This window comes from Pelobates fuscus, chromosome 6 (genome assembly GCF_036172605.1).
Source record: "Pelobates fuscus isolate aPelFus1 chromosome 6, aPelFus1.pri, whole genome shotgun sequence".
Lineage (NCBI taxonomy): Eukaryota > Metazoa > Chordata > Amphibia > Anura > Pelobatidae > Pelobates > Pelobates fuscus.
The window spans coordinates 173,290,085-173,316,576 of record NC_086322.1 but is presented as its reverse complement, the minus strand read 5'-3'; the positions used below and the strand labels follow the sequence as shown (position 1 = coordinate 173,316,576).

General features: G+C 38.8%; 1 protein-coding gene across 4 annotated transcripts in view; it reads right to left on the bottom strand.

The window, feature by feature from the left end:
• ARHGAP10 (Rho GTPase activating protein 10) overlaps positions 1-26,492 on the bottom strand; it is a 338,956-nt gene that overhangs the window by 257,580 nt on the left and 54,884 nt on the right. For 3 of the 4 annotated variants that reach the window (XM_063458486.1, XM_063458488.1, XM_063458487.1), the window contains exons 2-3: positions 6,231-6,326; positions 5,872-5,933 (exon numbers count right to left, since the gene is read on the bottom strand). The exons of the other annotated variant lie outside the window; for it this stretch is intronic. In XM_063458486.1, coding sequence (XP_063314556.1) covers positions 5,872-5,933; positions 6,231-6,326 — 158 coding nt within the window. The remainder of the gene's footprint in view (positions 1-5,871; positions 5,934-6,230; positions 6,327-26,492) is intronic. 4 annotated transcript variants of the gene reach the window in all.

Genomic DNA, 26,492 nt, shown 5'->3' with positions numbered 1-26,492 from the left:
TCATAGAGATGCATTGATCCATGGGAAAGCATTGGATTGGCTAAAAATCTGCATTTCTGGTTATGTCAGCAAAGAGGCGGGGCCCGTGCCGGCACACCCGCACAACACTGGAAATAAGGTGAGTTGTACATGCTTTTTTTTCCCCCCATTTATTTATTTATTTATTTATTGAGTTTCTCAATATATTGGGGATAGAGAAAAAATAAAAATGAATAGGGGAAAGGGTATAAGAAAGACATCATTAGAGAATTTAACAACAACCCTCTTGAATGGGCAGCGCAGTGCCCTCTTTCTGGAGTAAACCTTGTATGTGTACGTGTTTTTAAGGAACAAATTGTGCAGTTTTAACCTGGAAACCTTATGCTAGCTCATTTAATTCACAGTTTTGTAAGTTGTTATTTGTTGTAGTACTTCTGCGTTGGGAACTATATACAGTGTGGGTATCTCTCGTTGCCATATTGTCTCCAGTATGGGATTAGTGTTGCGTGTGTGAAGTAGTGTTGACAGCCTCCAATCGGCCCTTCCTTAGACCCTTGTTACCCTCTCTACTTTTGCACAGACTTTTATTTGCTTTTAATATTGTTTTGTGCTTCTGTATGCTGCTACATTTACTGCTGACTTTTTGGATACCACCATTGTTGTGGAGACATGCTGTTTATCTTCTGACACACTGTAAGTGCAACTTGTAAAATAAATGTGTTATACTTTCATACAGTCTGCACTCTCTCTCTTGTCTCCTTATATTTCGAGTTATTCAAGAAGATACCCCTATACCAAGAGTTCTATGGCTGGAAGATTTCCTACAATCACACAATTACCCTAATATTGAGGGAGACATGCCTGAATCTAATAATTTCTAGTTAGTTTTCTATCACCCCCCCCTTGTGCTTATTGTATTGCACTATATTTGTGTTTTATTCCACCAGATATACAGTGCTTATGGTAGATTATACCAACTATTATACAGGTTGTACAATTTATCACGTTTGGTGATTTTACACACAATTTTCTCCTTTGTATTACTTATACAGGGGGGGTTGCCTGAGACCATATACTTGCGTGACCTTTGGGTGTCCTTGTTTCATCCCATGTTTTGAGAAGTAGTGACGTGGTGGCTCGCATATCTTGAGATTTGGGGTGTAGGTCATGGGGTATCCAGAATAGATATTTCATACCTTTAGGGATCGACCATACTGATTCCATCTCTACCCATTGTGGTACATCCCCTGACTTGTGTGCCAGGACAACTGTGGATAAGAGGGCTGCTTTATAGTATTGGCCCATGTCTGGTAGTCCTAACCCTCCCTGCTCTACAGTTTTACTTAGTATTTGTATTGCAACTCATATTTATTGGTTTGCCCAAACAAATCTTGTGAAGACTTGCTGAAGCTTGTGGATGTATGCACTGGGGATGAACATCTGCAGGGTTCTGACCAGATATAGGAACTTCGACAGCAGCATCATTTTCAGAGCTGCCAGTCTGCCCACCCAGGAGAGGCATTTATTTTCCCAACTTTTCGTAGTTTCTATCATCTCCTTCAGTTGATGCGCTGGTACGCTAGGGATCTTAAGCCCCAGGAATGTCAAGTAGTCCTCCCTCCAGTCCCAGGGGAAGGTGCTTTTCAGTGGATCTATGATGTGATTGGGGACCCCCACTCCCATTGCCTGCATTTATGTGACATTTAATTTGTACTATGAGTGGTTTCCATAATGTTGCATTTTGGTGAGGAGATTTGGTAATGATATCAGTGTTTGTGTGGGAGTTACCAGCACATTATCAGCAAACAAGGTTAACCCATGTATTCCTTCGCTACCACCCACCCACCTGTATCCCATTAATTGCTGAGTTCTCTCTGATTTTAATTGCCAGAGGTTCTAGGGATAAGATATACAACAGGGGGGAAAGGGGGTGTTTTTCATGCTTTTAAGGAAGGTTAGAGGTGGGGCAAGCCCCCTTGATAGTGGGTTTAGCACTATAGGGTCAGGAATACATGTTTGAACACTGTGTTTGTTTACATTAACCCTTGCTTGCATGTCCTCACTACCCCAAACAAATGGTTAAGGAGCTCTAAGCTCCATAATTACCCTTGGCGCATACAGATTCCAAGCACCATGGCTACTTAAAACACTGAAGTGGTCATGGTGATTGAAGTGACCCTTTACTTTCTTTGGTTACCTTGGCAATTGCCCCACTTTTACAAATGAAGCACTTTTATATTAGCAATACTAAGGTTACTAAATATTGTTCAATCTGTTCCTCTGTATATAAATGCCATTACTGGACTAATTACTGCATTAATAAAAACGACCGTAGCGGAAAATATAACCAAAACAATACAAATCTGGCAAATACTTATCACTTAGTTGAGATAAATTGTAACAGGACTTTGGACAAATTATCTAGGACACTTGTTTATTCTGTTTTTGAACACTTCAGATGCCATCTGAAATAATTCATTTACCGTTTCTTTTATCTTAACACTTCTAGAACACATAGCAGAGCTCTATTCTGTTATCTTAACCCTTTACAGGTAACAGTTAAAATCTAGAGCAGGATGTTTCTCCCCTCACCTTGCTTGCCAATGCTGTAATTTTCAGATAAATACAAACTTAAAATGCAATTCCACACTAAATTGGTTGTCGCTGATGAAAACAAGATTTTCTTGGATCAGCATGAAAATGATTAGCTACATACAAAAACCTCTAAACACTAGCAGACCAGCATTCTGTCTTTGCAGTCTAATCCCTGGTTATCAGAAAAACTCAGCTGAAAGACTAATATAAACAGTAGGAGCAATTAAGGAAGTCACTCCAAGGACTGCAAGAAACAGTGGTTATGAAATCTACCACAAAGATTCACTGCTTGTCAAACAAAAGCAGTTCGAAAAATCCTTCATAATGTAATTAAAAGGATTTTTTAAACATCAACTTAGTCTGAGCTCTCATAACCGCAAACTATTTCTTACCAGTAATATTAGCTTTTACGGAAACTCTCTTCTCATCACATCTACAACCAGTTAGAGCTGACACGAGGGATAAACCAAGATATAAATTTAAACCAGGTTTATACAACATAGAAAATGTTAATACTATATTTGGGTATTGGGAAATGTACGTGTATTAATAGTGATCTGTATATCTCCAACTTCCTCTTCTCTCCGAGGATTCTGAAATCTTAGGAAGGGTTTGGCACCTCGGAGGGTTCTAGCAGGAGATGAGCTACGGAAAGGGAGAGGATACATAGTGTAACCCTGAGAATTTCTGGAATGTTTATGGTTATTGAAGGTTACTGTAAGCACCATGGTCACTTAAGTGATTTGATGTGGTCATGGTGTTTGGCGTCTGTATGGGCAGTTTTAGTAAGAATAACTGCACAAAGAGTTAAAGCCAGGGGTGTAAGCCAGCCCATAACAAGAGTTTGAGGCTCGGTTTTTCATACACTGTCTATCATCACCATGCATGACATACAGGCAAGATGACCAGTGGTGGCAAGGTTTCCCTCTCCACGCCGCCCCAGTCCTCTCTTCAGCACGGCCTTTGGCATGTCCTTCCCCCTCAAGTAAGGGGCAAGTGATGTCACAGGTCAGAAGAGGATTGGGCTGTAACTTAGCCTTGATGTGGTATCTCAGGTAAGTTTGTATTATTTTATTTTTATTTAACAGGGTGGATTGTGGGGCAGCAATTGTTACCACAACTGAAAACAATGTTAAAGTAACCCTAAATCAGTTATGTATGTATGTATGTATCATAAGGTTTCTTAAAACAAATTAAAATAACCAGTTATATATCAATAAATAAACATGTAAGAACGCATAGCAATCATCTACAACACCTACCTTTACATTTTTGTGCACACTTACAGGATGCCCCTCCTATATAGCATCATGAGCCATATTATAGCAAGTTCTGACCTACATCAAACTAGTTTACATTGTCATGTCACCAATTATTAGAATACAACCATAATGAGGACAGAATGCAGTATATTGCTCTCCCATATACAGAGAGAATGACTGTTTTTCCATCAGTAATAATTTTCTGCCAGCGTTCCATGCCTTTCTCTGACGGAATGTTTCTCTGGATAAGATCCACCTTTATGAACTTAGTGTGTTCTCTCCAAGTCTACTGATCTAGGTCTTAGACAGGCATGCTCTAACTTGGCTGAGAATAAAGTATCACTGCTGCTAGGAACTGATATCACACATCCTTTCCTATAACAAAGTTCAATAAAAGATCATGGGTTGAATTTACATTGCAAAATATGCAATTTCTACATTTTAGGAAAAGTCAAAATGTATTTATTGCATCTGCTGTACATTTTAATTTCAAAGAGTGCTGAGATACTGTCTCTTAATTAAAGCTAAGAAGTATACCATGGGCTGCTCTCCTAACCGAGTGGTGCTTGGTATACTTTTTGCAGTTTGTGTTCTTGCTTTTTGCTGATATTTTTCCATTTTTGGTTTGGACTTACAGAATAGTGTTCTGTGGAGCACGGCACCATACCCATTTGTTTAAAGGAACACTATAGTCACCTAAATTACTTTAGCTAAATAAAGCAGTTTTAGTGTATAGATAATTCCCCTGCAATTTCACTGCTCAATTCACTGTCATTTAGGAGTTAAATCACTTTGTTTCTGTTTATGCAGCCCTAGCCACACCTCCCCTGGCTATGATTGACAGAGCCTGCATGAAAAAAAAACTGTTTTCACTTTCAAACAGATGTAATTTACCTTAAATAATTGTAACTCAATCTCTAAATTGAACTTTAATCACATACAGGAGGCTCTTGCAGGGTCTAGTAAGCTATTAACATAGCAGGGGATAAGAAAATCTTAATTAAAAAGAACTTGCAATAAAGAAAGCCTAAATAGGGCTCTCTTTACAGGAAGTGTTTATGGAAGGCAGTGCAAGTCACATGCAGGGAGGTGTGACTAGGGTTCATAAACAAAGGGATTTAACTCCTAAATGGCAGAGGATTGAGCAGTGAGGCTGCAGGGGCATGTTCTATACACCAAAACTGCTTCATTAAGCTAAAGTTGTCCAGGTGACTATAGTGTCACTATAAGCCAGGAGTTGGACAACAATTGCCTGGAAAGTGGAAATTGTAAAAGATCTACCATAGATATAAAGTAATTCAGAAATTCTGTATTGTTTACAAACTGGTATGTCAAGTGGATGAAGCAGAGTTTTGTCCTATGGTCACACAAAGGCAGGGAAGCTACATCATAAACACAGAATTAATGGAAACAAGCTGCTCATTGCTCTATAACTTTTTAAAGAAGTGTACGTAGCTATTCAGCTTGGAACAATCCTTTAATATGCACAAAACTATGGCGCATACTACATCAGTGGCTACAAATAAACATAAAATGTTGGAGGTATACAAATGTAATGGTGATACAACCCGATTCATTGTAGGGTTTTATATAAAAACACACAAATGTTGGCATCCAGCAGTAACACAATTTGGAACATTGGTTCCATGTTAAAACACTCCAAGCACCATAACCACAACAGGCCCCATAGTAGCTATAGTGCCAAAAGAGCCCTGTTGACACAGTAAGTAGTCAAACTGTTTTAGTACAATTTAACAACACACGTGGGTCCTGCCTCTGGTCTTCTCCTGCACAAGCATCTAGTTAGCTGTACAGAGCTAAGCATGCTCATTGGTTGAGAGCGACAGTCAATCAGTGTGGTTTTTGATCCTGCAAATGCACACACCTCCTATGTAAATAAAAGTCTAAAGCATGTCCATTAGTTGTATAATGGTAAAAAATTGCATGGGCCTGACGTCGAATTAACACATAGGTATAAAAGATAATGTACGTTAAGTATAACGTTTATATAGAAACAATATATTTCACAACTCACCATGATTTCCCGCTGTTCTTCAAGATTTCGTAAAAAATGAGAAAACTCCCGCAGAGATGCATCTGTAAATAAAATAAAGGACCATCAACCGGACTGAATGCAGACTCCATTAATTAAGACAGAAAATATTTTACTGCAAAAATAGTGATAGGAGCCGCACTCAATCCCAGCAGCCACCTGGTGCTCCGGAGTAGGACCAGGAATCCCACAATGATAAGGCAACACAAGAAATTCTCCAGGCACTCAAGGTGTTAAAGTCACAGGCAGTTTTAATAGAACAGAAGGAGCAGCAACGGTTCGACCTGCTAAGAGGTCTTTCTCAAGTTAATAATAATAATATTTTACTGTGACAGACATACCGATACATCTTTCATCATCGGTTTCCGCATCTCCAATGAATTCAAATTTAAAATTTTCAAGTGAACTGGCAAACCTTCTCTGAGCTCCGGATAGGCCTGGAAAAGAGACAGAAGTGGATTATGTGAAGGTTTGGGACGTTTGGAATATATTAAATGAAGAAAAGAAAACAATTATTTTTGAGAAAAGAATAACTTTATTATAGATACTTATACTTAGCAAAGACAGAGGAGGGGAGCACTCACCTACATAACAATATATTAGCTGGGATGAAGAAATCTGAAGGGCAATACACTGTTTACGGTACAATATGTGCACATACAAGCATAACATTTAGATATTTTTTGAAACCTGCATAGGGCATGTAAGAGGATTTAGTCCCATATCAACTTTACATCCTTTTCAGTCTTCCACGTGGCATAAGCATTACAGAATGATGGCAGCATGAGGCCATAATAGTTGACTCAGCGCTGGAATGCCAGTGTTCTCCTTAAATAATATATTTTCCTGAACTGGATAGCTAAAATTTATTTAGTTTAATTATAATGAATGATTTCAATAATTTTGTTGAAATCATATAGTTACTCCAATAACATACATATCTGTAGATAAGAACACTATAGTCATCGATAACACTTCATGTCAATGAAGCGGTCTGGGTTCAGTGGTCCTTTAGTTTTAACCCTGCAATGTAAAACAGTACAGTTTGCTTGTTTGTTTTGGCCAATGCAATGTTTCCATTGCAGGGTTAAATCCACCTCAAGTGGCTGTCTTATATGCTTTCTCCTCCAGACTGAGTAAAACTCAGGAGGAGCTTGGCGTTTTGTCGTGCATGAGCTCTTCAATCCATTGCTACTCAATGAGAAGCCATGGAATGGAAAAGATTGTGGGTGACTAGGGCATGCTTGCTGACAACACCAGCTGAGCTAGAGGCTGCAGAGGATGAGTTCCAGTTCTGGAAACAAGGGAATATTCATTTTACTTAATGCTTACAGGGCAAAGGGAGGGTGGACAGAAGCGGACCTACAGTCCCGAAATAATGTTTATTAACAATTTTCAGGATCATAGGTTCCCTTTAACAATACACCCCAAGATGTCGGACATTGCATATTTTGCCATCTACACCAGGTCTCTTAGAGCTTGTGGAGAAAAGAAACAAATACACTCACTTTTCACTTGCTAATGGTGAAAGGGTGATAGGGAATTTTGAGGGGATTACTTCCAAGTATATGCAGTTGAGCATAACTGAGCATTCAAGCATTTTAATGTCACTGTTAAGTCTGGATTGAAATGGATCGGGCCAAATTGACCACTGCATAATTTCGGAGAATAGGAAAGATTTGCTAAAAGGTTATGCAGAGGGATTGAAACCATCAAATTCAAGAAATGGATGTGATTTAATTTTTTACAGACAAAAAATTGGCAGGTGAGAGAAGAGTGATAAGTGTTAAGCATTGGGAAAATAGGCTGATGACAACCCTATGACACTGCCGGAGTTTGAGTCACACCTATGAAAGGTACAATTATTTTTGGCTACACTGTCAATTATGCATTTTGCCGCACCCCCCAGACACTATAGTGTTTGGAATGCAGTTTTGTATTCCTAACACTATAGTGTTCCTTTAATGAAATTGACCGCTATCAACTAGTGCTACATTGTTATTTGAGAAATGTAATATTTTAATGTAGTAAAAAGCAAATGTTTGGTGTTATTCAAATTCGTCAGACCATTGGTTTCCATGGACCTTTATTTGATTAAAATCGCTTTATAAACTCAGTTTAGAATAGCATTTTGAAATTGTAAAAAAATTAAATCCATAAAAGTAATTGCTAGGAAACCAAAATTGCTATCTAACCTGATTCCATGGAAATAAAGAAAAAGAAAATACACAATCACAAGCTTGTTTTCTCTGTAAATCTAATTATTAGGGAGGGAAAGAATGAAGGAAGGAAAGAAAGGGACAAAAGAAAAGACAAGGAAATGTGCAAAGGGAAGGGACCAGAGGAAAAAATGGAACAATAGAGCAAGGGAAAACACAGCAAGGCAATCTGTGACTACATTAGCATGACATTTCAAGCTATAGTTTACATGGACTTGTGAAAACATCACAAACAGAGCATACATTTATGTAAATAGACATCTACTCATGCACCTATTTATTTTATTTCAGGTAGATTATTGCAATAATTAATAATACAAAATAAAACAAAGCCACACAACAAACATTTGCAGACATTACTTTTTTTTTTTTTTAATGCAATTATTACTACATTTAAGGGACACTATAGTCACCAGAACAACTACAGCTCATTGTATTCGTTCTGGTGAGTCTAATCATTCCCTTCGGGCTTTTTGCAATAAACACTGCCCTTTCAGAGAAAATGCAGTGTTTACATTACAGCCTAGGGACACCTCCAGTGGCCACTCCTCAGATGGCTACTAGAGGTGCTTCCTGAGGCATTGCTGCACAGTGTGCAGCACTGGCATTCAGTGTATCCACCCTATGCATGGAGAAGCATTGTGATTGGCTGAGATCATCACTTCTGATGAGGTCAGCCAAGAAGGCAGATCGGGACAGAGCCAGCACCAGCAGACTGGAGCAAAGGTAAGATTTTACTATATGTAGGGGGGGGGGGGCAGTGGGTTCAGGGGGGCTAGATAGTGTTTTTAACACTCTAGGGTCTGGAATACACATTTGTGTTCCTTTAAGAAAAAATATATATGGAGTATTTTAAAGAGTTTATCAATTCATTTTAGAAGATCTCTCTCAAATTAGGCACTTTTGAAACTGACAGTCTATTTCTGGTTAGTGTATTTCTGGTCAATTTAGCTCACCTTCCTCCAGCAGTCCATGTCTTAAAACTTGCCCTGCTTTCTCCTCGAAATGTATTACACCTCCCTAATATACTCTGATCATATACTTTAACTAAACCCCCTAGATTAGGTGTTTTTTCAACAATGAAAGACTAAGCTTTATGTGCAGCTTTGAAAATACACACACACACACACACACACACACACACAATTTTAGGGTCCTGTCTCACTATCTTGACAAGCGTTTATCGCCACCAGGGATCTGAACTCAAAAAGTAGTCCGAGCACATCATTAGATGCTAAAGTCACTAAGTGTTCTATGCAGTGTCCAGCCTACTTGGGCTGACCTAATTGATTAACAGGCAGCCTGGCATGCATTCACAGCCTGACCCATCAGTTCTTTAGGTGGACCAGACCCCATTTTCAGCATGTCTGCCCCCCCATTGAACAGCACCAGTAATGTGATAATGCATTACTGATCCTCTCTCTTTCTTTTCCCTCCCGCTCACCAATGTCACAGTTCACAGGACGTGGATGTTCGGGGGTATGAACTCATCACTCATACTCCTCTCTCAGCACCCAGCTTCCCCTAAACATCTGGTCACATGTCTTAAAGTTTACCCAAGTTTTTATGTCTAATTCTGTCCATCTCTCAGACTCCCCACTATATAACTATGCCATTTAGCAAAATGATTTTCACATTATAAGAGATTGCCCCTCCTGTTTAACTGTACTTGCAGTGGAGGAGAGGGGAAGGAGGGGGGCTCTTTTTTCATGTGGAGTGAATGCTTGAAATAAGTATGACCTCCCTCATTTCTTTAGGTTTCTGCTCCTTTGAGATATAATTAATGAAAATTGTGTTACAAATTGTAAGAGGGGGAAAAACACACACACACACACACACAAAACAATCAGCAGCATCTAGTTTAAGACCAAGCTTTCTACTTTAATGCATGGAAGACATTGTTCGAAAGTAGAACAGAACAATGCCCGCTGCATGACCCTGTGCATGGAAAAATTTCTGTCGAATTCTAGGTATGTCATAACTCACAGCAACAGCTAAATATATGAAGTCTGTTTAAAATTCTAACTTTCCATCCACGCCAAGGAGAGTTGTGACAGTTTATGAATCAGTCCAGACACTGGTTCAAGACATGCTGCTCCTTTATAATCATCTGCTCATGCAGGACCGGGTGACTGGGAACCCACTAATGAATCACTGTGAATCTAATCCAACTGAATAGCCTCAGGGAGAGGACGTGTAGAAATGACAGACTGACACAGGTAAAGGAACACTATAGGAGAAACGAATCTGTATTCCCAATGCTATATAGGTTCTCCCTCCCCCTTCCCAAACCGTGCCATAAGAATTTATAAAATCACAGTTTCACTTTTTCCAGCTGTCAGGCTCCCTCAGTGCTGCTCATCTCTCTGCCTTCTGCAACACTTATTGAGGAGGCATGGCCTCCTCTGCGATGGTCCACTGTATTCAATGCTTTCTTATGGACTTCCGAATCACGCAAGGGTTCTACACGGTCAGGACCGCAGAAGTACCTCGAGTGGCTGTCAGGAAGACAGTCACTGGTGATGGATTTTAGCCCTGCAATGTAAACATTGCAGTTTCTAAAACAGCAATGTGTTACGTTACAAGGTTAAAAGGACAGGACCACTACATTGAGATGAAGTGGTCTGGGTGAACTTAGATTCCCTTTAAAATGAATTTCTCAAGCTTCCTTCCTGCTCTGTCACATGGTATACATATAGATTGGAGATTGCATTTAACAACTTTAGCTGCGGTTATTACCCTGTTTAGCTGAATAAGTGTGTGCTATCTATTTAAATATAAACTATACATATATGCATGCATATGCCAACATATGTGAGGTGTATACATTTCTGCTAACAAGCATGTGCCAATTGCCAGATCAGAGTTGAGATGATTTAGCTCACAGCATTCTAATGAGTAGTGGAGAGATCCAGAATACTGGAAGGAGACCACATAAAGTTGACAAACAAAAAGGCAAACAATAGCAAAGTCCTTTTTGTCAATCTGATATGACAGCAGACCGGTCTACAGGCTCGTACTCATCGAATCCCTAAAGTACTTTTTTTTTTTTTAGCATTCCAGATTAAAATAGCAACTTGATAACCCTCAAAGAAGTGGATTTAAATCAGCAGATTATCACTTGAGTAATTGCATCAATTCAAAAACTCTGTCCTACACGAATATTGTTTTTCCAAGGCGAGAATAAAAAAACCTTCTTATTTAAGTAAATAATAATACATTTAAAATAAATGGTGTTATAAGTCTCCAGTACATTGAGAAAAAAAATAGAATATTTATTTTCATCATAAACTTTCTAAAGGTACATTGTAGGCACCCAGACCACTTCAGCTCATTGAACTTGTCTGGGTGCTGTGTATCTTTTGCACCTAGTGCTGCAATGTTAAACATTTCAGTTACATTGCAGCTCTAAGTCTGCCTGCCCTCTGTGGCTGTCTGACAGCCAGCTGCTAGAGGGCTTCCGGAATCCAAACAGACCGTTATCTGACGCTGGACGTCGTCAAGCTCTGCATGAGGACTTCCAGCGTCAGATATTTCCCCATGGAATGAATGCTTTCCTACTGGGAGGTCTAATGCACGCACTGCATTTATCGCACATGTGCATTAGACCCTGCTAGTCGCAGGATGGAGAGGCGGAGCTTCGACACACCGCCCAGGGACATCTGCGCTGGGATAAGGTAAGAAAAGAAAAGTTTTTTAACCCTTTATTTACTGGAGAGGGAGGGCGTGAGGAAGAGGGGGAGGGGGAGGGGGGGGGCAGAGGGATCGGTAGTGCCAGGAATAAAGCGTTATATTCCTGTCACTAGAGCATCCCTTAAAGCAAATTTAAAAACTATTTCTTCAAAGATTTTCTATGCCAGTTATATAATAAATTGTGTGTGTTTAGGGGTGGGGTGGGGGTCGAGGTTGCATTACAAGTTTAACTTTCCTCTTCTATATTGGCAAGACCTTCACACTTAATGATGCATCCTGTTTTTCTAGAATATGTAATGTCATTAGTCAAAATATGTGCAAAACAGAGGATGTGTTTTAGTTCATTCCCTAAAACAATGCTTTGCCTGTGTGTTTCTCATTGACACTGAGTAACTTTCCCAAGACAGCTTGCACACCAGCTCAAATGAGGCCAAGTCAACTATAAGAAAACTGAAATTTGTCACTATCTGTGCTCTGTATTATATAGTAAACAGTCCCCTGATTTATCTCTAGGGGTGTCCCTGTGTAAACCAAGGATGATGCCCTAACTGCCATAAATATAAGGAAATATTAAATGAGAAGCACCATAGCCACTACAGCTCCCTTCAGTGAGTAGGATGTTTTAGCCCTAAACAGACAGTACAGTCCTGCACGGAAAATGTGAGACCTCAAGCAATAACAAGAAGATAGAACTTAGAATCTGTATTATGTGAAACATGCTATAGTTCATCCTTTCTGCAGGCATTTCACCTAATATGGAGCTTTAATAAGAAGGTTGTTTCATAACTCATTTTACTAAAACAGAGAACTGGATGTCAGGCACAAGAATGTAAAAAATGAAACAATAACAAAAATAAAAATGTTACATAAGTAGCACGTCGGGTAATGAAGAATTGTATCCAGATCTCCAAAAAGGTCAGGAGGATGAAAAAAATATATTTTTGGCACCTTTAATCAAACTACTACACAGATATTTTATGGCTAACTGCAGAAACATCCATTTCATGATCATATATCAATTCAGGGTAAAAACAAATATGCACATCAGAATAGGTAAAAATATATACAGCTTCAGTATAATCCCAACCCACAGTCTTACAGTTACAAAGCATTCCAGGTACTGAGAATGAAACATCAATAATGAAACTCTAGAGCACTTCAGAACCAGCTGCCAAAGCTTGACTGGGGTCTCTGAAGACCTATTCCACAGGACAAGGCTGCTGTGAGTCTAGCTTTTTGAGACCTTCTCTCCTATAAAGCAGAGACTATGGACTTATCCCACACATTAGACAGGCCTGAATGAAGAGGCTAGAGTAATGATTTTTATTGTACAGAGCACACCCATTAATTACAGTATTGCTCTCATTGCAGGGGGTTCTCCACATAAAGCACTGCACAGTGCAATTGTCCCTCCCCAGGCCACTCTATATGGGGACATAATTATCTCAGGCTTACACAATCGGCTGCCTGCTGTCGTGACCTCACAGTCGTACAAGCACAGCATAAAAGATGTCGAAGAGAATCCCCTTTCCCTGGACTGTACCCCCACACAATATATCGGAGGTAAGCTGGTCATCAAGCACCCTAGTTGTGCAAATAATGCCCTGATCAGAGAATATGTGTTACAGCATGTTAAAGTATGGATTACAGAGTGTTAAAGTGTTACCATTTTGCAGCTATTCTGCGTTCAGACGAGGAGTTCCAGGCATGCGGAGGCTTCGTCCCGATATCAAAAAAAAGGGGCTTCTGGACCACTGCGGAGGGGAGTGCTCTCAACCATCTCCGAGCAATGCAGGTTTGACTGGACCTTGGCACAGTCCCGATTCTAGGAAAAGTTCCAGATTGTTTTAGGGTATCAGGCACTATTTGTAAAATGAGTTCAGGCAATCCCCAGGGGTCTGCATTGCTGGCTGGGAAGTGTCCAGGGCCCCCATACCCCTCCCTACGGTGACAATGCCCATTTAAGGGATCTTGGGACCAGTCCCATACTTTGTGGGCAGCAGGCTAGCCTTCAAGCCTGTTCAAATCTCAGTGGCACAGGAGCTTCCATCACAACCTTATATCATCTTCTGGCTGTATTATAATTGTAATGAAACTCCAACACAATCAATGTGTACATTCTACAAAGATTCTATTGTTAAGAAATACTCAAAGAGCTTGATAAACACTTAACAAATATTCCAAAATGTAATGGCCAAATAAGCACTAATTAAAATGTACCCAGCAAAATCAATAACATAATAAGCACACATGTGCACAATACCTTCAAAGTTAATAAAGATGCTCCTTAAAGAAACACACGTTGCATTAAGAACACACTTGTCACCTGCTAGCACTAATGCCCTTGGATAGCAATAAACTTTGCCCTGTAATGTAAACAAATAGACCACAAAAGTGGACGTATTTATTTAGATATTCAAATATTTACTGAGAAGATGAGGGCATATCTAATAAATGGCTTGCATCTGTCAGCTTCTCAACTGCTATTGCTTCATCCAGTAAGCAGTACGATGATGCATTAGACTAAGAGGATGCTGTCTATGGTCGCACCTTATCACCGCACTGGTTAGTAGTTAAAGGAAAACTCCAGTGCCAGGAAAACAATCCGTTTTCCTGGCACTGTAGGTACCCTCTCCCTCCCACCCCCCAATCCTCGGTTACTTAAGGGGTGAAAACCCCTTCAGTCACTTACGTGAGGCAGCGACGATGTCCCTCGTCGCTGCCTCCTCCTCCGTGCCGTTCCTCCTTCTGTCTCAGTCGACCGGTGGGCGAGACTGAGCCCGCCCACTGGCCGAGGAGACCTAATGCGCATGCGCGGCAATGCCGCGCATGCGCATTAGCGCTCCCCATGGGAAAGCATTGAAAATGATTTTCAATGCTTTCCTATGAGGAAATGAGCGACGCTGGAGGTCCTCACACAGCGTGAGGACGTCCAGCGACGATCTAGCACAGATAATCTGTGCTATGAAGGAGGAAGTGACCTCTAGTGGCTGTGCTCCACTAGAGGTGGAGTTAACCCTGCAAGGTAATTATTGCAGTTTGTACAAAACTGCAATAATTACACTTGCAGGGTTAGGAGTAGTGGTAGTTGGCACCCAGACCACTCTAATGAGCAGAAATGGTCTGGGTGCCTGGAGTGTCCCTTTAAGTGCCATTGAGCCAAATCATTAAGAGGGATGGGCCATGTAATTTAATGGTGGGGAGGAAAGCCCCCTCACACTTGGTAGAGGCATAGTAATGGCTGCACGGCTTAGCTCAGACAGACACTTCTGTTCGTAACGGAGGCTTTCCTTTACAAGCAATAAAGTCAGGAAGCTGAGCCCAATGGATACCAAGTAAAAAGTCAAACCATTTTAGAAGAATTTTGGGGAGAGGGAGGGTAAGGTGTGTGCCAGAGCACTCCTGGCACCATAGCCACTATTTCAAGTGTATCCCATTTGTTAAAGTTCATCTTTATCCAGCCATCTTCCCTCTTCCTTAGAAGTGAGTGAGTGAGTGGTGTAGCAACTGATATTTTCCTTCCCAGATGTTGACATGCTCCTAGATTAATGAGAAAGTCTCTGATCTTTTCCAACAAGTGAACAAAATGTTAGATCCTTTTAAGGAATTGGAAAGCCTCTGAAATGTCAGTGTTTGTCACACTACAATAAATCACAAGTAAACACCAAAAAAGATTTTTAAAAATTATCACCAAGTAACTATCTTGTTTGGGATCGTGGCTAAGAAAAACACAACAAAACACCATGCACACATTTACTAAACTGCTGCTTTGTAGACAATTCATATTTAAAACATTTGTGTCTCATTTAGGCAGAAAATGACAAAATAAACCTAAAGATAAACAGGACTTTCTATTAAAAAAAAAGTAATCTTATCTTAAACTGTAACAGCATATATTAGTGCAGAACCAGATTGGCAAGCTATGTTTTTTTTTTTTTGTTTTTTTTATTTACATTGTATACCTACATGTCCTGGCATAGATCTGAGAATGTAGTGCAAATTAATATCAACAATAGCATTTATGCAGAGACATGCAAGCAAAATCAACTACGGATGGAAGGAACGCACATTCGCTCATAGATGCCTCTACATGCCCAGAGCATAATTCAGTTAGGATAAGTGAGAGCAGTGATGATAAGTGTGTTTTTTTTTTTTTTTTTTTTTAATTCATTTTAGTTACCAACGATACAACATTCATACCAATAAGTAGTTCAAAAGCATAAGTTATTGGTTCCCATGAAACGTTATCACCTAATATAGGCAAATTCCAAAATGTGCTTTTAGATCGCCAAATTAATTAGAACTGTACAGAAAAAAAACGACAAATACTACATTTGGTCTCTGACGATATGGCACTGGTGTCTTTGGCACTTAAGGTGTACCAGTTCAGGCCTGCTATAGTCTGTTTTTTTTTGCCAAACCTGCTCAGCTAACTGCTTATCTAAGCCTCAAGGTTACGTTTGCTTGGTAGCAGACTCACCGGCAACTCAGGATATACTGTGGTTGTATTTTTTGGCCCGTGACATTATAATATCCAGCTTGTTCCACTGGCAATACACATCAATAAATATGTTTCTATAGAAGATCAGCACTATTTACACTTGCGTGTAGACCTCAGCAAGAGATAAAACATGCTTCTTGCTCGCAACTTGTTGATTCACTTTATTTTAGAGCTCACAGCTTTTCTTAAAAGACCAAAAACACACAAAGGAAACGTATTTACACCAATGAGAATATGCACTGAGATGGGGTTAGCAGATACACACAGACAGAGCGCCATAAGTTATGCTTTACTTGTTAATGCCCACTTGAGCTAGGAAACCTGACTGAGGGATGTAAATTAGGTTGAGCTAATTATCCACAGGGCTCCTCTTTATTATCACAAGACACAATAATCTTGGCCATTTTGGCCATTGTGTCCAATTAATACATATTGCTTTCATCAAAAGCCCCCTCCTATACTCCACTTTCAATTTCATGGCTCCAAAAGTTTACTACTAGGCGAAAAGTCTTCTTTAATATTAAAAATAATTATAAGTGTACTTGCTTCAAGTTGATGTCCTGAAAAACAAATAATGCAGACAGTAAATATAAATAGGAGGGTCAACCTTTGTAAAATCTACGTGTTTATTCACCACCCAGGGCTTTAAAAGCAGAAGAATATCCAAAAACCAACACCAATGAAATTAGTGCCTCAGCAGTTAGAAATACCAATAATGTATACATATTTCGTTCAACTAACTCAGAACAACCACTTGAACAAAACACGTAAACTCAGTTGACCGAACATGTAGATTTTTTTTTATGTTACTCATAACTACTGAGGCACTAATTTCAATGGTATAGTTTTTGGGATATTTTGCTTCTTTTAAATTAAAGTGGTGAATAAACATTTAGATTTTATGAAGGTGGACGCTCCTATTTCTATTTACTGCTAATTTTGTTTCCAACATCTAAATAGTAAACAATAGTGCTGTAAGTTTTAAACAATTTCATATTTTAAGCTTAAAATATATTCCATTTGAAGGGCAATTTTTGCACTAGAGCCCAGTAGTTTCTAGTTACGCCTCTGAGTGCAGCCCTAGAGAAATTTTGAAGGTGAGCATCAGAGGTGGGAGTAGGAACAGAAGATCAAGGTACGTCTTCAGCAAAGAGTAAGGTCTTAGATGGGACATACTTGCGTATTAGGGAGGATAGGTAGGTTGGAGCAGTGCTATGTAGAGATTTGTATGCAAGTACCAGAATTTTAAATTGAGCTTTAGATCTTATGGGAAGCCAAGGGGTCTGACATGAGGGGGGAGTCGTGGCAGGTGCTGGAAAACTGGAAGATGAGGCTTTCTGCCACATCCATTACGACTGAATACATTAGTTTCCCTCAATTTTATATTTAGGGCACTCACCTATCACCTATGGGTGGCACAGAGACATAAGGCCCCCCTCAGTTTTGAAAATCACAAATGGTGGGGGGCAGGGGTGTGAACAATAATCCCCCAATTTTTTAGTTTAAAGTCCCTCACCAGACTCACGGGTGGGGGGCATAAGTGGAACTAGATACCCCCACTGTTATTTTAAATACCCCAACCATAGCAGGTTAAAAGTACTTAAAATTATTATTCAGTTGCAAAAAGTGCCAGATGCAGTCGTTCACACATTTTTGTTAAACCGATGCTTTAAGAATATTCCAATTCCTATATTTAGTATAGAGTTCCATACAGAATATTACCACAGGTATCTACTGAGGATAAAACATAAACAAATACCTATAATGTCAGCCATTATGGTTGGCTGCAAACATGGGTAAGAGTTCTTATGTAAAATAAAGACAATCCCTACATGTTACTGCCTTTTTCACAGTGATACAAACTCAATATAACTCCTTAGAATTAAGTTTCTCTCAACAGAATTTTGAGATCTCATTTTAGCACAAAAGATAGCTATGTAAACCTTAAGCCCGTGAAAACAATCTATCTAGAAAAGTGAAAATAAGAGCATGACTATTTATTAAGGAATAAAACAATCTTTAAAAAATATATTTTTTTTTAAAATGTACAGTTAAGTTGATGAATGGCAACTTGATCATGCATTATATAATGGTTTGCATATGTATCTATCTGGTAGATATTTTCAAATTATAGTATTGCCATATCCTATTCTTATCTTGGCTCAAGGACAGCCACAAGGAAGTTCATTGCACCTGGGTCTCACAATGCATACTCTGCAATCTATAACAAAAGCAAATCATTCTGGGACAGATTGTAAAGGATGCTGGACCAGGAAGATTTATTCATGGATTGTCCATGTGGCTGACCTATGCAGGGCCCCAATATTGTTGTTTTTATAATATCTGCTGTGGTAGCCATTCAGGTAGCACAACATAAAGGCGCAATTATTAAAATGGGCTTCTGAAAAGGCCATCATCACAAAATACTTCGTGTACATTTAAACATCAAAAGAAAATCAAGAAAAATATGGCGTTTGTTTAAGCTCAGTTAACATGTACAAATGTTTAAACATGTGTCCAACAGCCCTTACCATTGAGGCAGAAGACAAGTATATTTTGCACAATAAAAATACGGGTGTGTTTACTAGACAGTGAATTGTAGTTATTTGAGAATCATTTGATTTTTGGGCACAATTAGGTCATAAGTCAGCACCATTTCCAGTGTCAAGGAGAAGGGTGAGTACTTTCTTTCTAAAGCGTAGGAAAAATACATAAGACAAAGTAGCCCCTACTTTGTCTTGGGTTTTAAAGAAAACTAGATCAGAAATAAAGAAAAGAACAGATTCTGAGAGAGGAAAAGAAGAGGAAACAATAGGAGAAAGGTAAATTTGGCATGACCGTGCCACTTAACCGTTATATTTGGTTTTAACTTTCGGATTGTTCTTTTAACCACAAACAGTGCCAAACTCCTCTCACTATTTAAAAAAAAAAAAGATATGTTATCTCTTTCTATCCACGGAGCGAGTCCTCTCTCGCTCACTATTTTGCTCATCCCCAGGGAGATTATCAGTGATGACAATTTTGGCAGAAATTGGGGCATGCACAGCGATTTCTGCAAAAAAGGCCTTATTTCTCTTGAAATCTGCACTTTAACGAATGAGAACAAGCAATGGCGTATACATAACCCATGGGGCCCTGGGGCGAAGCTGATCCATGGGCCCCCCCTCCCTCCCCTCTAATGATCCCCCTGACAGACACACACACATATATATATATATATATATATACACACACACACATATACACACAGACCGACACACACACACGACCCACATACATACATACATAAAAACAGATAGACACACATACAGACACACACAACATACAAAGACACAGACTTACAAACAGACAGGCACACATACATACAGACAGACAGACACAGACTTACAAACACACACACATAATATTTAAGTCACCCTCCTGTTTCCTACCTTTTAGGTGCAGGTGGGAGTCCCACTCTGACTCCCTGTTCTTCCTCCCACACGGTCTGTGTGTGTGAGCTGGGAGGAGTGACTTGCAGTCACTTCCTCCCAGCAGTGATAATCTCATCACAGGGGGCCTTGTCGCGCTGTTAAAGCACCCAGCGCTGACCAGGCCCCCTGACAATCCAGCTCCATCGTGTGGCCCTGACAGCGATGGACCCCTTGGATGGCGGCCCTGGCGGTTTGCCGCAAATGATGGCAGGCACCCGGTCGCAGGGTGGCCAGATCCCCTGGAGTGATGGGCCCGGTCGCAGCTGCGACTCCTGCGACCGCGGTATGTACTCCAGTGAGGACAACATAGAATGTGACGGCAGATAAGAACCATTCGGCCCATCTAGTCTGCCCAATTTTATAAATACTTTCATTATGCCTATCCCACGCATGCTTAAACTCCTTTACTGCAGGTCATCTAATGTCATCACTTTCTTTTATATTCCACATATATTAAGTTATACACTCATGAATTTTAAAGTCTTTGAATATTTATTGTTAAAACATAGTACTGTTTCTTATGTATATTTGTATATTACTATTGTTAAAAGCTGATACATTTATGGTACCGGCCATATATGATTTGTGTTTTTAATTTGCATTTATAAGATAATGATACCTTTTTCCTTATTCATTTATGGCACAATTAATCTTGATATAACAACATATTGAGACATTAATTACAAGATCGCCCCTATGGAACGCAAGCTTCCTGTATCTATAACTATGGAACGCATACGTATCGGTGATACGTCCATGTGACCGGAAGGAGTCTGAAAACGAGGCTTGGGACGCACGTAGAGGCTCACGAGCAACAGCTGATTCTCCTCCACACGGATGGGCTGACGACAGCTGGAGGAGGAGCAGCCACACATTCAAAACCCAGCCGGGCGGCAAGAGGACTCTACACAGGAGACTGGACACTCCACTCCGAATTTACCCCTGAGGAAGTCTGTAGGACCAGACGAAACGCGTAGGGTTTGGACCACTGTAGGAGTTTTGTTTCTATTTTTATCTTTATTTTCATTTACTTTCATTTTCTTTATTTGTGTTTATTTTATTACTTTATAATACATTTTAAAACTAGAGAGATGGCTCTTTGATTTCAATTAGAAGTGCTACCGGATTGATACCAAGTACCTTAATCATCTGGGATTTGATGTGCCTTTATACCACCACTATTTTGTAAGTGCTTCTATGTGTAGCGCAGCACTGTTTTTTTAACAGTCTACACTTATTATACTCTCTTTCCCCTACATGTCCATAACGTGGAGAAGATCCTCTATCAACTTTATTTCTTTGATGTGCCTTCAATCAATTATTTTTTAGTGAGTTTGACATTGAAAATCACTTTTCATTAATACTTTAGATAATACACTGAGATTTATCTCTTTCCTACTGTAGATCTTATATTTCTATATATTCTGAGAGGACTGGAAGGAGTCCTGTTTTCGTTAGATTCTACAGTGTGGGGCATTACTATATAGGTAATTTCTTTGTTTGTTTATTACCTCCCCACTTTAAGTCTTTCCTATTTGTGATTGATTGGGTGTTTTTTTCTGTATTGTAATGTAACAGAGCAGCAGGAAATGCTAGCAGAATGCTTGGTTGTATAGGGAGAGGTATTAGCAGTAGAAAGAGGGAAGTGCTCATGCCAAGGGAGTTAACCTCTAAAAACTAAAGCAAGCTGAAGTGCTTTAGGAAGTTTGCAGTATCCCTTTAACCCCTTAAGGACCGCTGACGGTTCAGGACCGTCAGCGGCAAAACGTGCGTTTGGACCGCTGACGGTCCTGAACCGTCATAACGGTTTTGGGCAACTTACCTGATCGCCGTCGGTCCCACGGCGGCGATCAGCTCTCCTCCCGGTCCAGGGGGACTGCCTGTCTGCCCGGGCAGTCCCCCCTCGGCAGATCAGGACCCCACGGCCATGTGATCACTCGATCACATGACCGCAATAGGGGTCTTTGTATCTGCCTGCAGGGGGACTGTCTGTGCTGACAGGCAGTCTCCCTGCAAGTAAAAAATCATAAAATAAAGTGTAAAAAAAAAAGAAATCAGTGTAAAAAAAATATGTGTATATATATATGATATATATACACATGTATTATATCTATATATACCTATATATAATATATGTATATATATCATATATATATATAATGTCACACTAAGTGTATTTTTATATTTATATATACGTATATTAATATAAAAATACACTTATATTTAAATTACACACGAATATATACAATATATATAATAACTATATATATGGTATATATATTATTATAAAATACAAATAATATGTTAATAAAAATAAATAACAAAAAATAAAAATAATTTTTAATAATTAAAAAAAATTATATATATATATTCAATTTTATTCTAACAGTATTTTGATATTTATATATATATATTTATATCAAAATACACTTAGAATGTAATGATATATATATCTATGTATAAATAAATAAATAAAAATAATACGAAATTTACATATGTCCACATACAAAATTACATTAATAATTTCATAAATATACACGTAGACGTCAAATATATAAATATGTATATATATTAAAATTCTACATGCATATTTATGTAATATTTTTACCTAATTAAGTAATTTTAATGATTGCAATTTGAGGGACCTGCCTGCCAACCCAGGCCAAAAGTCCAGATAATTTAATTTGCTAGCACTGTGCTTAACCCTGTAACTTTCTATGACACCCTAAATCCTGTACATGGGGGTACTGTTTTACTCGGGAGACTTCGCTGAACACAAATATTAGTGTTTCAAAACAGTAAAACATATCACAGCGATGATATTGTCAGTGAAAGTGAAGTTTTTTGCATTTTTCACACACAAACAGCTCTTTCACTGAGGATATTATTGCTGTGATATATTTTACTGTTCTGATACACTAATATTTGTGTTCAGCGAAGTCTCCTGAGTATAACAGTACCCCACATGTAGAGGTGTTATAGTGTTTGTGAAAGTTACAGGGTCAAATATAAGGCTTGATTTTACTTTTTTTTTTTTTATTGAAATTTGTCAGATTGGTTAGGTTGCCTTTGAGAGCGTATGGTAGCCAAGGAATGAAAATTAGCCCCATGATGGCATACCATTTGCAAAAGAAGACAACCCAAGGTATTGCAAATGGGGTATGTTCCGCCTTTTTTAGTAGCCACTTAGTCACAAACACCGGCCAAAGTTAGCGTTTTTTGCATTTTTAACACACAAACAAATATAAATGCTAACTTTGGCCAGTGTTTGTGACTAGGTGGCTACTAAAAAAGACTGGACATACCCCATTTTAAATACCCTGGGTTGTCTACTTTAAAAAATATGTACATGTTAGGTGTGTTTCGGGGATTTATGACAGATAACGGTGTAACAATGTCACTATTGATACATTTAAAATATATATATATTGAAACAGCAATTTCCTACTTGTATTTATAGGCCTATAACTTGCAAAAAAAAGCAATAAAGCATGTAAACACTGGGTGTTTTTAAACTCGGGACAAAATTTTGAATCTATTTAGCAGTTTTTTTCATTAGCTTTTGTAGATAAGTAAAAGATTTTTCAAGTAAAAGTCCAAAAACATGTTTTTTTTTTTATTTTTCACCATATTTTATTATTTTTTTTAAATACAATATATGACATAATATAAATACTGGTATGTAAAGAAAGCCCTTCTTGTCGTGAAAAAAACAATATATAACTTGTATGGGAACCGTAAATGAGAGAGCGGAAAATTACAGCTAAACACAAACACCACAAAAGTGTTAAAACTGCTCTGGTCCTTAACGTACAAACATCGCAAAAACAGGCCGGTCCTGAAGGGGTTAAAGCAAGAACATAAAATAACAAAATAAAAAAAATATTTTTTTTTTTTTAAAAATCTTGTGTAGTTGGATTAGACATTTGGTATTAAGACCCTGGAACAAGGTTTTGTTAGAATATAACTGGTGTTCACATTGTGGTAGATTTCTGATTATGGTTTTTAACAGACAGAAGTTAAGTGTATCCAAAGGTCAAACTTGAGTTACTAGCAAAAAGAGCCAACATTTTTCATGGGGACTTTGTCGCTGGCATTCTGAACATGTCATCAATGCAATTCAGTATGTGTATCCAAACTCTTTGGATTTATGGATGAAAATTGATATAGCTAGATTCCAGACCAAAGGTTTGTTCTTCCTTTTCAAATCAAGCATTAGATGAGTATTAGCTAATTAACGTAACCTAATAGACATTACATTAATTTGCATGTTTCATGCATTTACAATATTTCTCTGTCTTTAAAATGTTGCATAACATAATTATATACTAAAATGGCAAAATGTTAAAGGAATACTAGAGGCATCAAAACACCTTTAGTTTTGGTGCAAAAACAGGTTCAAAGTACAAGATGCGCAATAGAAAACCACCACCACACAATGTGATATACTTATAACAAGGAGGACCTTACAATCTGTCTCTGGTTATCTGTAAAATATAAAACTATACAAAGCATAATATTGTATATATATATATATATACAGACAATATATTGCACAGAGGTAATGGGTCACTCACTCTTCCCAGGGCAGGCTCTGGCTATGATGGCTTTGTCAGTAAATAAAGCTGCTGGAGTGGATTATGTAACCTGTAGTTCTGTTCCTCCACAAATTTTCAGGAGACTTGAAGGTTGTTTCAAATGAAGAATTTACTTCAATAAAGTGCAAAGAACAGGATATAGCAGTAATCAAATACTAAATGTCCAAGTAAAAGAACAACGCGTTTCAACCGTGTAGGTCTTCCTCAGGTATATAGTTCACTAAGTGATGTAGTGATCACTATAGCTCACTAAGTGCTGTAGTGATCACTAAGATCCCTGCAGCACTATGCACGGATTTACATTTTCCCTCTTTACACTCTGGATATTTAATTTATGTGAGGGTAATAAGGGGGGTTGGTGAGGATCGTTGGTAGGGATAACTAGGTAGCCCTAGATATAGGGATTTTCTTGCATTTGGCACCCACGAAGGTGCAATAAGAATTAATAGTGCTGAAGCCGTCAGTATCCATTTAGACGCAAGCGACAGGATTGTTAGCAGGACTTCAGTAGCTCGGCAATCTCAGAAGTCAAGCACCCCAGGTGGGGAATGCTAGCACTTAAGGATCTCACGTTACACTTATCGGTAATATGTATGGAGGATAGGCTAGGTCTATACTTTGGCTCTTGATGGTACTTCTCTAATCTGAGGCTAACTTTGACAGATACTAGGTATAGTTGATTTTCCTTGGCTTAGGCTAATTTCTTCATTTATCTATACCTTAACCTGATTTTATGTGTGTGTGTGTGTGTGTGTGTGTGTGTGTGTGTGTGTGTGTGTGTTCCTTCCCTATTATCTGACCAGTCGATCTAGTATTTTCCAGTTTAAAGTATATCTACTTATTTCCCTATACCAGAATACCTCCTATTTTCAATGTAAGTCAATGTAAGTAAATCAACAGTTTAGATTTTCTCTCCCTAATAATATTGCTTACAGTATGGCCGCCTGGATGTCCGCATGGAGGTGGTGGTACTGGTACACAAACATCATAATATCTGTATATAACCATTGTGACAGCTCTCTGTAACCACCCTATTTTATGTAAATAGACAACTTAAAATGAATATATGACCACTTTGGCATCCCTGTATGGCCACCCTTCTGTATATCTGTAGCCGACTTGTTGCGTGTGCATGGCCAATTCGGTATCTCTATTAGACCTTCTCAGAGACTAAGCAAAATCATTTTGATATGTTTCCCTATGTATATGTCAACACGAGCAAGATGCTCACTTTTGTACCCAGTATGTGCATGACTTGACAAATAAAGAATTAAAAAAAAAAAAGAAATATTGCTTACAATTTAGTCTAACCTCACCCCACATAGGGAGAGGCTCATATATTCAGGCCTTAGCTACTGTAACAATGGTACATGATGATCTGTTATGTAAGGAAGAAATATTGAGAGATCTTACTCTATCCACTGTTTTGACTATAATTATTATATTTAGTTAGTTAACAGAAGCAACTGCTGTTTGGATGTTCATTTTAGGCAATAACAATACAGCCTGGTAGCTTACTAAGTAATACAGTTACGTAGCCAATCTATTGCTAAATCGTATCCGTTTCCTCACACATTGTTTCTTGTTATATTCATCAGCTAGTCAAATACTTTTTACCTGGCAAGGGATTCCTCTATGGAGATTTCCCCTACTTATATTCTTTTGTATGAAAACAAAACAGCCTGCAAGATCTGCAGGCCTGCTTTTTCCCAGCCCACACTTTTCAGTCTGTGTCAGGAATACACCAATCAGAGACTTATTATTAAGACGTTTCTGTGCTGGAGCCGTGAAGGCGTGCACACGTGGTTGTGTTTTTCCTATGCATATCAAAGAGCCGTAGAATAGTCCACCGAGAAGGGGAAAAGCAGGCATGTGCTAGCACTGCGGACCTCCAGCTTCCGTTTACTCTGTAGAGCTAAAGGAAAAGGCAGGAGTGCTCCCTGGCGTTCTGATTCTTTCTGCCCCTGCAGATTTCTATTGCAATAGTCATTTTTATAAACGGTCATGAAAATGACAAAATCCAGCAACCTGAAGTGCTTTATATATGCAGAGATTGGTTTATTGATTTTTCTTTGTTTAGCATGCAAATTGAACATACCAAAGTCCATCACTTCCCATG